Below are 12,706 nucleotides of genomic sequence, written 5' to 3'. Positions count from 1 at the left end.
TTGTTGCCCTCCCTAAATGATTCTATGAGAGGCAAAATTCTGCATTTTAAGGTCTTATTTCATATAAAAAATGCGTTTCTATGAAGGAAAAAGCTGCAAAACCTTCATTTCGTTGAAGCCCCCTCCACTGGTCCCTTCAGAGGAGTCATAGGTGTCATGAGACTTTCTCTAAAAGGGTTTAAAGCTGGGTCGCTTCTGTAAAATAACGTGTCTTTTAATATTAATTTAATATATATTAAATGAAACAACAAACCGTTTCACACACCTGTATCACTGTTTGGTTCTATGAGCGTCAAAATTCTTTATAAAAGCCCAGTTTAATATCCTGTTTCCTGTAAAATGTGTTTGTTTGCAAGATTAAAGCAGTAAAACATTTGTTTCTTTCCACCAGCTGCTCCTGGTTCAGTCCTGAACCCTGTGTTGACCTGATCCAGTCCCAGTAAATCCATCTGAACCTCTTTGTTTGTGGTCGACAGGTGTGCTGGTGGTGAACGTGACGTGGAGGAAGAGGACCTACGTAGGAACTCTGTTGGACTGCACCAAACATGACTGGGCTCCTCCAAGGTAACACCCAAGATACAACACAAGGCTAGTGGAGTGGATTTCTACAAAGTAAAGTTCATTAATTAAAACTACAAAATGGAAAATTAGTGACTGAACAAGTGTTGACCTCCTTCAACTATTTAGTAGATGAACATCTGGATGCTGCAGTTTTACCTCATTTTTTACGTCATGATGCTGCCACCACCGTGCTTCACATCATAGATAGATAGATAGATAGATAGATAGATAGATAGATAGATAGATAGATAGATTAAACCTTTATTGATCCTTCAGCAGGGAAATGATGCTGCCACCACCATGCTTCATGATGTTTTTGGAGTGAATAAAATATGAATATTAAAAGCAGTGATTCCTGTTAATACAATGTCTGATACGGTCATCAGTTTTCATGCACAGACAGGTGAAGCTGCCACTGATTATACATTTTAGTTTTAAGACTTAAGATCTTTTTGCTTTCCTTGTTGTGTCTCTACAGAGGGACAGAATGTTTTTTGGCCACAAGTCGAGGCCTCGCTGTGAGCGTCTTTCTGCAGGTGAAATCAGGCCGAAAATCATATTTGAAAATCAATCCTTAATCTGGCAATGAAAACATTTTAATGACGGGGACAGAACTGTGTAATTTCCCCAGCACGCTCCTGCTCGCTTTATTTCCCCGCTTTGATCGATGGCGTTTCATTGTCGTCCTCGCTGGCCTTTATTTGCCACTGATTGTTTATTTGATCAGCTGAAAGGAGCACTTATTTTCTTCAAAGAGCTTTAATGTTGCTGAAATGATAAAAGGGCCAAACTGGCTGTCAGCTGATGAGATTTAACAGAGTCGCTCTCCACTTTCACTAACGCCGAGTGTTTTTTTTTTTGTGTGTAATTGCCAAGTGGAAAATGTGACAGTCCCTCTTCGCTCGGCTGAAACCTCTCAATTATTGCTCCTGTATGTAAATGGTTGTTGTCATGGCGATTACGGCTTAATCTCAGGAAGCGAGGGCTAAATTGCTTTTTTCATTTGGACTCTTGTCACCGTCTGTCAGCGGTCGCCGAATGCGGTTTTATTCTGCGGATCGATGGGAGTAAAACGCTTCCACTTTGATGATTCATTATGAAACCAAAGCATCAAATTAAAAATATTAAAAAGGAAAAAACGTCACAAGGGAATGCGAGAGGCGACGAATATCCTTGAAATGTCAGAGGAAATCAGTAAAAATTTCAGCTGCGGTGACATTCAGCAATGTAAAAAAGAAAGAAAGAAAAAAAAGCAATTACAAACATCACAGGAGGAGTGAGATATCATCGCTTTTTGAAAACACAGAGGGGGGACAAGAAAGTCTGGTGTCAACGTGCTCTGCAGCCGGTTCCAATAATAAGGTGATTAATAGCCAAAAACAGTCGTTCCAAGGTCAGAATTCATCCATCGAGAGTTTAACACCAACCAGAGCGGCGCTAATAATTAATGCATCGAAGTTCCAGCTGCAGAAACGTGGGTAAATATGACCTCATCACAGCAGACAGGTTTCTGAAACGTGGAAAAGTGTCTCCGGCGTTGAGATGCAAAGTGCCGTCGTAAACAGCATCAAAGGACTTCAAAGTCGGAGAGACGGCGAGCGAATACAAAATGCCTCCGTATCAAATACAGAGATAACCGAGGACTGAACAGGGCTTTTTTTCTCTCCGTGTTATCAAAAGAGGAGCAGGCTTTGTACAGGAAAAAATCAATTTTTATGCTCGACGTCTGGGCAAAGTGGTTCACATGAGCCCTGGATCCGTTATCTCTCCGAGGTTTATCCGTCTGATGGTGGAGTTCAGTTTGGGTGACAAGAAGGAACATGATGGCGAGGATCTTTCAAGAACAACAGGATTTCAGAATTTGGTAGAACAACAGCACAAAATGAAACGATACTAAGATTGTGTTGACGGCTCGACTGATCGATCACGTGATCGATTTGCTCTCATCCAATCCGACTCTCTCTATTAGTACAACAGAAATCTGATGACATTTCACAAAGTTCTACCAATATTTGTGCCCAGAATGTTCTTCTTAAGACAGGATGACTAAAAACATTCTAAGAGTGTTTGGTGATAACACTGTTAGATCGCTATGCTATAATGTTGCACTCAAAAATGTTCCTCTTGTGTTGTCATCTAACACTGTGGAACATTGTGGGAATGTTTTATAAAATCTGTGATGCGTTCCTTCAACAAAACATTCTCAGAACACTGTAGGAAGAACATTCCACTTTTGCTAATATATTGCATGACAGGAATTCAATTCAATTCAATTCAATTTTATTTATATAGCGCCAATTACAGTCAAATTGTCTCAAGACGCTTTATAGAACCCATATGCCTGAAACCCAGAGCAGCCCTAAGGAGACAGTGGCAGGAAAACACCCTTTTAACAGGGAAAAAATCCTCGATCAGAACCCGGCTCTTTATGTGGGGGAACCCATCTGCTGCTGGCTGGGCAGGTTGAGAGGGACAGAAGAGGTAGAGAGGTAGAGATAGAGGGGTAGAGATAGCAGTAGAGGGGTAGAGGTAGAGAGGTAGAGATAGAGGGATAGAGGTAGCAGTAGAGGGGTAGAGGTAGAGGGGTAGAGATAGAGGGGTAGAGGTGGAGGTAGAGTGATGGAGGTAGAGGGGTAGAGGTGGAGAGGTGGGAAGGGGGGGCGGACAAGGACCATAAAACACACAATTTGATACATTCATGATAAGACAGATGATTCATACAAAGTACAACTGACATGGAAACTGATTATAGTTTACTGCTATGGTGTACGGCTCTGGCATTAAATATACTACATATATAGCTGGTGGTAAATTCAAAAATATGTAGATGAGCAAATCAAGTATAATAAGGGCAATGCAGAGTAGATTGGTGGAAATGGGCAGCTGGAAGCTGGGGAAGCGTCTTATTGAAGAGTACTGTGTCATCTGCCGTCTCAATGAAATGTTTTCCAGATGCTATCATAGCATTCTTTTTTACTTTTAGAATGTTCTTCCTCTGTTATCATGGAACACTGTGGAACATTGTGGGAACATTTTAAAGATTCTATAATGTGTTCTCTCAACAACATCCCCAAAACATTCTCAGAACACTGTGAGAAGAATGTTCCGCCTTTGTTGATATATCACATTCCAAGAACCTCCCACAAAGAACGTTCTAACATCTGAAATCTTGATAATATCTTGAAAACATTTCTTGAGAACTTCCTTCCTTTTCAAACGTTGTGGAAACGTCTTACAGAAAAGGTTCTATTATGTGTTCCTTCAACAAAAAGCCAAAATGTTCCACCTTTAATATATGACATTACCAGAACATCTTATAAAGAACGTTCTGTCATCTGAAGTCTCAATAGCATCTTGAATACGTTTCTTGAGAACATTGTTCTTTTTCAAACATTGACGAAAAGTCTTACAGACAAGGTTCTATATTATGTTCCCTCAACAAAATGTCACAATGTTCTACCTTTAATATAACACATTATAGAACTTTCTGTATAAAAAAGTTCTGTCAAGTGAGGTATTTACCTAATTTACTAAATCAGAAGTATTGTTAGTTATATTGTTGTTATTTTTTGTTTCTACAAGAAGGTAGGATTTGTCAGGCTGTAAGCATGGATGTCACTGTTTAAAAAAGCAAAACACCAACAGAACAACTGTGAATAAAGTTTTGTTTTTTCTTTGGTTCTGTACTGCCCTAATTGATGCAAGTTCTCTGAAACATTTCCAGTCTGTGATAATTAAAAATAATTCTGTTATTTTCTGTTCTTCTGTCCAGGTTTTGTGAGTCTCCCTCAAGCGACCCGGAGCTGCCCGGCGGTCGTGGTCGAGGGAAGCGGATGCGATTGGCCATGGCAGATCGGCCCTGTGTGGAGCCGACGCCCACCACCAAAGTCAGGGGTCTATCGCAGCACCGGAGCCGGGGAGGTGGCGTCGCTGGATCAGCTGCCCCCATCCACAGCAAAGGCAGGAGGGGCAGCCTGAACCTCATCAACAGCAACTGCCGAGCGCCTCCGTCTTTCTTCACCGTGGACGAGGTGAAACCGGCCAACAGCGCCTCATCGCTTTCCTCTGGGAAGCGCAAGAACAAACCGCCGGCCGACTTGGACCTCAGCTTGGTGTCCTCGGATGACATTAAAAACGGAAACGGGAAGAGGGTCAGGGCAAAATCCCGTAGCGCCCCGTCAACGCCGCAGGGCAAATCCGACCCCTCATTCATGGATCCGGGGGGAGGTTGTGGCTCCTCGCCGCCTCCCCCACCCATCCTCATTGACTGCCCCCATCCCAACTGCACTAAGCGCTATAAGCACATCAACGGCCTGAGATACCACCAGACGCATGCACATCTGGAGGCCGAGGAGCAGAGGAAGCCAGAGCTGGAGCCCATGAAGGACGTGGAGAGCGAAGAGCGACTGTCCGACTGCGAGGACGGCATCAACAACATCACGTACGACCTGTCAGAGACCAACAGTAGCACCAACAGCTCCTCAAAGAAACCCACTCCCCTGTACAAGGTGACCACGGTGGGTTCTCCAAAGAATAGGCGGCTGCTGCTCAGCACCGACCACAGCCCCAACGCCAACTCCAAAACCAGAAGAACCTCGCTGCTGAAAGACGGCCTGATCGACGACCTCAGCAACCTGCCCATCATCTCCAACATGACCGTGGTTCTGGAGAACTGCATGGTCCCGGACAGGAACTCCTCGGTGGAGATGCCCAAACTGGAAGCAGAAGGTTTGATCGAAAAGAAGGGAGGCGCCTGCGACAAGGGCAAGAAGGCCAACGGAAAGGTCGAAAAGTTGTCCAAGTCCAGGACCAATCGGCCCATCGCTCCGGCGCCAGCTCCGCCCAAATTGATCGCCATACCCAACACGGCGTATCCAAGTGCCGCAGATCCAGTCACCTCCCAGCAGCCGTCTCCCATGGCAGCCGTTGGCCTCACCAGTAAGAACCTCCAACTGAAACCCATCAAACCAAAGCTGAGCATCGTTGTGGAGCCGAGCCTCGTCAAAGCCACCCTGGTGACCTGCAAGGAGACCCGGAAAAAGGAGAAACGGAGGCTGAAGGACAAACACAACAAAGATGCACCATCCAGGATGCCAAATGGTGACAGCGGCGGGATCAAAATGGAGGACGGTGGCAGCGGATCTAAAATGGGCGTCAAGGAAATCTCCGGAAGCCTTCTGAAGGAGCACCTGAGCAAACAGGATGTAATAAACGGACTCACGGAGAGCCAGGAGAGCAGGATGGCCAGCATTCGAGCCGAGGCCGACAAGGTCTACACCTTCACCGACAACGCCCCTAGTCCCTCCATCGGTGGGTCATCGAGGCTTGACGCTAGCGGTAGCTGCCTGGCAACGGCGGACGGCAGCAGCAAGAACAACAGCCCCGCCTACTCCGACATCTCCGACGCCGGGGACGATGGGGGATCCTCAGAATGTCGCTCAGACGGACTCAGATCCAAATCCAGCTCCTCGGCTTCATCAGAGGTGAGCTCCAACAGCAACCACGGTAACTCCAGTAAAACCCCACCCACGGCGTCGGCCCCGAAAGACCCCCAGTCCCCTTACTACCACGGGTACGATCCCTACTACCTGCAGGGGTACATGCAGTCGGACCGGCAGAACAGCAGTGGCGTCACTTTCCACAAAAGCTCCCACGACTGCAAAGGGAAGGACAGAAAAGAGGACATAAAAGAGGATGATAAAAGCTCCGTCCACGAGTTCTCGGATTCGAAGAAAGGTGACGGGCCGCCTCAGTCTCAGCTGCAGCTCGCCATGAGCCAGACCCAGACGGCGCTGGCCCAGTCGCTGTACTACGGCCAGTACTCCAGAGGACTCTACATGGACCAGAAGCTGTTACTGGCCTCCAAGTGCTGCGACCAGACGCCCAAGCAGAGGGGGGCGAGGGACAGTGACGAGGTCAAGCACATGGTCGGGGGTCCGGGAGGCAAAGGCGCCGACGGTGCTAAAGGTTGCTGCCCCAAACCCGTCCTGTCCTACGTGGAGATGAGTGAGAGGGGAGAAAGGGGGCAGGGCCTGGGCGTGAAGGCGGAGCAGCACCCAGCCGCCATCAAAGACTGCGACGACCTCAAGTCGCCCTCCTCTTCCTCTTCTTCATCACTCCACAACCCGAACAGTCAGACAGATCTGGACTCAAATGTTTCCTTTTCCAGTGTAAGTTTCTCCCTCTGTCTATAACCCGCCGCCGCCGCTGACGCTGTTGTTGTGGTGCTTTAACGACCACTGTGGGTGTCGCAAAGAGATTAAATGTGTACAGCTAAAACCCATAGGTGCTAATGTCAACAACCATGTGGCTTCTGTGGTGCTGTACTTCCACTCCAGTCATGTAATCTGATTAGATGGATTCAGATGTTTTTAACATTTAACCCTCTGAACTCCAAGCAAGTTTCTAGGTGTTATCTTTTTATTATTTTATTTTATTTATCTTTTTATTTGCTACTGTCGCATTTTTGCTCACTGCGGGCTCATTTTTCACTAAAATCTAAAGTATGGAAGCAGCACAAGAGCTTAAAAATGTCACTTCGTTGATCATTTATTCCCCAAAAACTGAAAAAAACTTCATTCAACATGTCTGTATGAAGTATCAGCACTGAAAAAAGCAGATCTCCACATACTATCGATATTTTACAACTTACATTTTTAACACTGCCTGCAGTTCAACCCGAAAAGTCCCTGAATTTTTGTCACGTGTCTGTTGGTCACACCTGAGTCCGTTATGGCTTCACAGTTACCCCGAGAAACACAAATTTTTTATTTTTTTTTTACCAAATCTGGTTAGAGCAAAGGTTTCATTTTTTTGTGAATTTGTAAAGTGAATTTGATTTAAATTTCCCAACAGAACCACAAGACACAATTTTAAGCTCAAATTTGGTTTTTCATCACAACAAAACTTGTTTAAAATGACATGAAAATGGTTTAAAATAACTTAAAATTTCTTCAAAATGACTTGAAAATGGTTTAACATGATTCAAAACCTGTTCAGAATGACTTAAAACCTGTTCAAAATGACTTAAAACTTGTTCAAAATTATTTAAAACTTGTTCAGAATGATTGAAAACTTGTTCAAAATGACTTGAAAATGGTTCAAAATTATGGAAAACTTGTTCAAAATGACATGAAAATAGTTCAAAATGACTTAAAACTTGTTCAGAATGATATAGTTTTTAACGGCAATACATCACTTACCAATCAATCATTTGCTTCCCTGCTTCAACAGCAGCACGAATTAAAATAATTTCCTTATTTTTAAACGAGGCTCAATTTTAAGCTCAGATTGGTTTTTCGACAGGTCAGAAAAGTTGGCTATCCAATGGTTCGTTCTGTTTTTATGCTAAATGATATAATTTTTGCTGTTTTTTCCTCTAAGAAACGTGCATCTTAAACCCGCTGGCGGGTCTTTTGGGTTCAGAGGGTTAAAGTGAGGCTCCCTGACAGAAACTCTTCTTCTGTATTCAGTGTTGTTTGATATAAAAGCTTGTACAGTTTTTTAGCCGCCCTCCATGCCGGGTCATGACCTCGGTTGTGCATCATGTGTCTGTTGGTTCATTGACCGGGACGCCGCCTCTCCTCACATCCCGCCTCCGACCGGCCGAGCCGTCATCCTCCATCCCCTCACCGTCTGAGGCCCTCAGTGTTTCCTCTATAGTCGCTGAGCAGCGGCGGAATCAGGACGCTAAAAGAAACCGCTAACGTTGACCCCAAAAGCTCTGGGCCGCTGTCAGACTTATAGGGGAAACACTGCGACTCGCACCAACTCTTGTCCATCGATCTAGCCCTCAGACGGCCCCGGCTGGCCCCACCGCCTCGCTCACGGGAAATACTCGGAGCTGCAGCCCGGCGAGGAGGCCGAGGAGGGCGAGGCGGACTCTGGGAAGGAGTGGGGCGTTACTGTGGAGCCGGCCGGGGCCAAGATGACCTCAGGGGGAGCAGGTAGAGGAGCCGAGGGCAAAAAGTCCAGACTCGACCCGCCGCCCGACGCCGACCACCCGGACCGGCTGGAGGCCCTGGAGGAACCGGGCCAGGAGGCCACTGGGGGACCGGCCGAGGAGTCCCAGAGCGCCCGGGCAGCGGTGTCGCCCCCCATGACCCCCCAGCAGCCCTACATCCAGTACCAGCACTCCTCCTACCCCCCATACCTGGCCATGTGTGAAGGCAGCGGGGGCTCCTACAGGGGGGTGTCCCCCACCCTGGTCCACAACTACCCCGGTAAGAGCCCCCTCAACACAACACACACAATAGACAGAAAACAGATCAAAATACACACACAATAGACACAAAACAGATAAAACTACATATAAAATAGACACAAAACAGACAAAACTACACAAAAAAATACACACAACACACTAAACTACACACACAACAGACAAAACTAAACACAAAAACAGACAAAACTACAGATAAAACTGACAAAACTACAAACAAAAGACAAAACTACACAGAATAGACACAAAATAGACAAAACTACACACAAAATAGACACAACAGATAAAAACGCACAGAATAGACACAAAACTACACACACAATAGACAGACGTGTGAGCTTCCTGCAGCTTTGCAGAAATTCTGCATCAATCATTTGAAATGTTTGTTTTCAATCTGAAATTAGCCTCTTAGAATAAATATTTTGATAACTGCATTCATGAACCTCCATCCAGAAACTTGTATTTTTAACTAATTTTAAGTTCTTCTGGAAACTTGTGGGGCTGGGTGAGCTACAAACCTTTAGTCTGAGTCATTTTGCACAAGTTTCAGGTTATTTTCACACATTTTGTAGAAGGGCTTGTTTTTTACTCTGTCGAGGAACACAGCGGAGTTATGTGACGATCGTCTGTCTGCCTGTCCGTCTGCCTGTCTGTCTGTCTGTCTGTCTGTCTGTCTGTCAGCAACATAACTCAAAAACAGACTAACGGATTTGGATGAAATTTTCAGGGAAGGTCAGAAATGACACAAGGACCAAGTGATTAGATTTTGGCAGTGATGCAGCTTATAGTCTGGATCCTCAGAGTTGTTAAAGATTTCTGTATCATTGCGAGATAGCGGCTCGGTGTCCCTGTAACCATGACAACAAGTTGCCTGCTGACGATCACATGATTGCGATCCTACAACAAATCCACCGCTGACGACTTATCAGGACTAATCCGTCGGAAATCATACAAAGACTGAGCAGCCTTGGAGGAGTCCTGCAGCTCTCTTAGTGCTTTTCTTGTTTTTCATTTTCCATAAGTTTTGAGTAATTTTGGATGACTTATGAGGCCGTGTGGACAAGCTTTCATAATCTGGGACAACTTTTAAGTAATTTGTGACACTTTGACTAGATAGGGGCACATTTTGTCCAAGTTCTTGTCATTTTTAATGTTTTTGAACAAATTTTTGGTCCATTTTGAACAAATTTTATGTCATTTTGACTCTTTTTGGACACATTTTGTTTTTGTTTTTTTAAAGGGACAACTTTGAGACTTTCTGGACCATTTCTGAGTCATTTTGGGCCACTTTTAAGTCTCTGAACACACCTGGAGTTTATTTAAACAAGTTTTTTTTCCTTTTCAACAAGTTTTGAGTCCTTTTGGACGACTTGTGAGACCGCTTGGACAAACTTTAGAATTTGGGACGTTTCAAGTCATTTTCACTCATTTTAGACCCATTTTATAGAAATGCATGTGTTGCTTTTTTTGTTTTTTTTAAAGGGATCATTTTGAGACTTTCTGGACAAGTTCAGAGTATTTTTTGACTAGATCCGAGGCATTTTGGACAAATCTGGGTAATTTATAAGTTTTTTTGGTCACGTTTTGTAGAAGTGCTTGTTATCTTTTCCAAAAAGGGACAGCTGTGAGAATTTCTGGACAAATTCTGAGTGATTTTTGGTCAAGTCTGAGACCTTTTGGATAAATCTGGGTCATTTTTGGAGCATTTTAGGTTATTAAGGTTGTGTTTCCTTTTAGTGAGCCTAAAAACAAACTGATAAACGCTGTTTTGACACATTAATAGGAAATAAACAGGAAGTGTCCTTTAAATGTTGACTTTCTACTCGTGTTGTGACAGAATCTAAATATATTTGCCGTTCTTCTGCATCCGGCAGGTTTCCACTACCCTCTCTACGGGAAGACGGCGGGCCGGGAGGAGTCGGAGGTGACTCCGCCCGGCCGAGGAGGAGCCGTGAGCGGAAAACAGAGCGGAGACTCGTCGTCGTCGTCGGCCATGGAGCTGCTGCAGCAGCAGAGTCACCAGTACCACGGAAAATCACCCGCTGTGAGGAAACCAAGCCACATTTACACTGAAAACACCACAGAAAGAGGCAGCTTAAACCTCCACCTGCAGAAATTAACAGAATAAAAATACACTTTAGGTCTATTTGACACTTCAAACCTGGAGTTTCAACAAAAGAACCACATTAAAACACATTTAAATTCCCTTGAAGTCACTCTGTGCAGCTGCATTTATATAATATTTATCTGTTTTATCACAGAGAGATTTTCCTACCTGCTGAATTACATCACAAATACAGGTTTGGAACTCCACAAGGGAATTTTTACTATTTTTACTGTAATTATTTCAAGTAAAATATTGTAATTTTAGAAATATTTCCTGGTATTTGAAAGAAGAATTATGTCTATAAATGTAAAATGTATAAATGTAAAAATGTGTGTATTTATTTTACAGAACTCCTTTGTTTTGTTAAATTACAGATTATATCTACAAAAATCACAGAAAAACTGTGTGTATTTTTATAATTGGAAGCTTTATTGCTTTTACATTTCACCATAAAATTACACTTTTACAGTTCTGCTGTATTTAAATCAGTAAAAAAAATTGCAAATATTTATTAGAGGTTTAAACCCCTAAACAGAGAACTCATCTAAGCACCTAATAATAATATTTGTTATTAATATTATTGATAATAATATTAAGAAGAAGAAGAATGATTATTATAGTACGTATTATGTTGTCATGAAATTTGATTAATATTATTAATATAAATAATAATAATATTGAGAAGAAGAAGAATAGATAATATAATAATAATTAGTTGTATTATTATTTATATAGCAATTTTTAAATATCGAAGTTAAAAAGTACTTCAGACAGAAGATAATAGGCAAATAAAGAAATAAAGTTTTAAAAAATTCAATTTAGGAAAATCCCTCCAGTAATTAGAAGATATATATAAATATATATAAGATGGAGGTTTGTCTCTTTGTATGATTTCTGAGTAAATTAGGACCGGCTTTAAGTAATTTTGGACCAATTTTCAATTATTTTAGGAGGATTTTTAAGTGAAATAAATAAATTTCAATTTCATTTTTGAGTCATCTGGCTTCAGCTCATAGCATTTAATCAGAAAAACTGAAACGGCAGCTTTTCAGGTGTTTTTATTTAATTTATTTAATTAAACTCTCCTTCCTTTACTATTAATTAAAACAAACTTTCTCTGAAAACTCTCCGAACTAAAAGCTTTAGTCGTGTCTCTGAGAAAACTTCAGGTAAAGTTACTGAGAAAGTTTGACTTTGATAGAATAATAATAAAAAACGGTTCAGAACAAACTTTAAAATTCAGTTTTATAATCCTTTAAGTGGAATAAGAAAATTAATCTGACTTTTAAAGCAGCAGTTTGACGGTTTTCTCTGTTAGTAAAGATAAGAAAAGTGACTTATATAGTCAGAAAGAACAGAGACGCCCGGAAATAATAAAAAAATCACCTCTGAGACTCACTTTGTTAGAGAACGAGTCTATAAACTGCTTTTATAAAGAGTGTTTCCTGTCAGTCTGACATCTAGTGGTGAACAGAAGAACTGCAGCTTCTGTCTCTTCAGGGTTTTAAACTAAAACAAACAAATATCTATATAGTTTGTAAGTTTGTATAAACATACAAGAAATTTGATTAAATTTATTGTTTTTGCTGACAAGTTTAGTGACAAGTATTGTGTAATAATTTAGAGAGTAATTAAAACCCATCAGCTTCCAGTGAAGTAATTCTCTAAACATCGACCATCGTAATCTTACAACAATATCAGGAAATAAAACATAAACAATAATCACTCAGAACTGTTGACTCCATCTCAAACACAAAACACAGTTTTCATGGATGCTGTTGTCAAAATATGAGATTATGTTGATATTAAATAAATAA

General features: G+C 42.4%; 1 protein-coding gene across 3 annotated transcripts in view; it reads left to right on the top strand.

The window, feature by feature from the left end:
* znf608 (zinc finger protein 608) overlaps positions 1-12,706 on the top strand; it is a 90,450-nt gene that overhangs the window by 62,042 nt on the left and 15,702 nt on the right. For all 3 annotated transcript variants that reach the window (XM_055011449.1, XM_055011450.1, XM_055011451.1), the window contains 4 exons: positions 477-564; positions 4,334-6,731; positions 8,351-8,783; positions 10,657-10,826. In XM_055011449.1, the coding sequence (XP_054867424.1) occupies positions 477-564; positions 4,334-6,731; positions 8,351-8,783; positions 10,657-10,826 (3,089 nt within the window). The remainder of the gene's footprint in view (positions 1-476; positions 565-4,333; positions 6,732-8,350; positions 8,784-10,656; positions 10,827-12,706) is intronic.

The sequence above is a fragment of the Amphiprion ocellaris genome, chromosome 6, assembly GCF_022539595.1.
Source record: "Amphiprion ocellaris isolate individual 3 ecotype Okinawa chromosome 6, ASM2253959v1, whole genome shotgun sequence".
In the NCBI taxonomy this organism is placed as follows: Eukaryota; Metazoa; Chordata; class Actinopteri; family Pomacentridae; genus Amphiprion; species Amphiprion ocellaris.
Note: the sequence above shows the minus strand (reverse complement) of the source record. Positions and strands in the feature narration are given on the sequence as shown.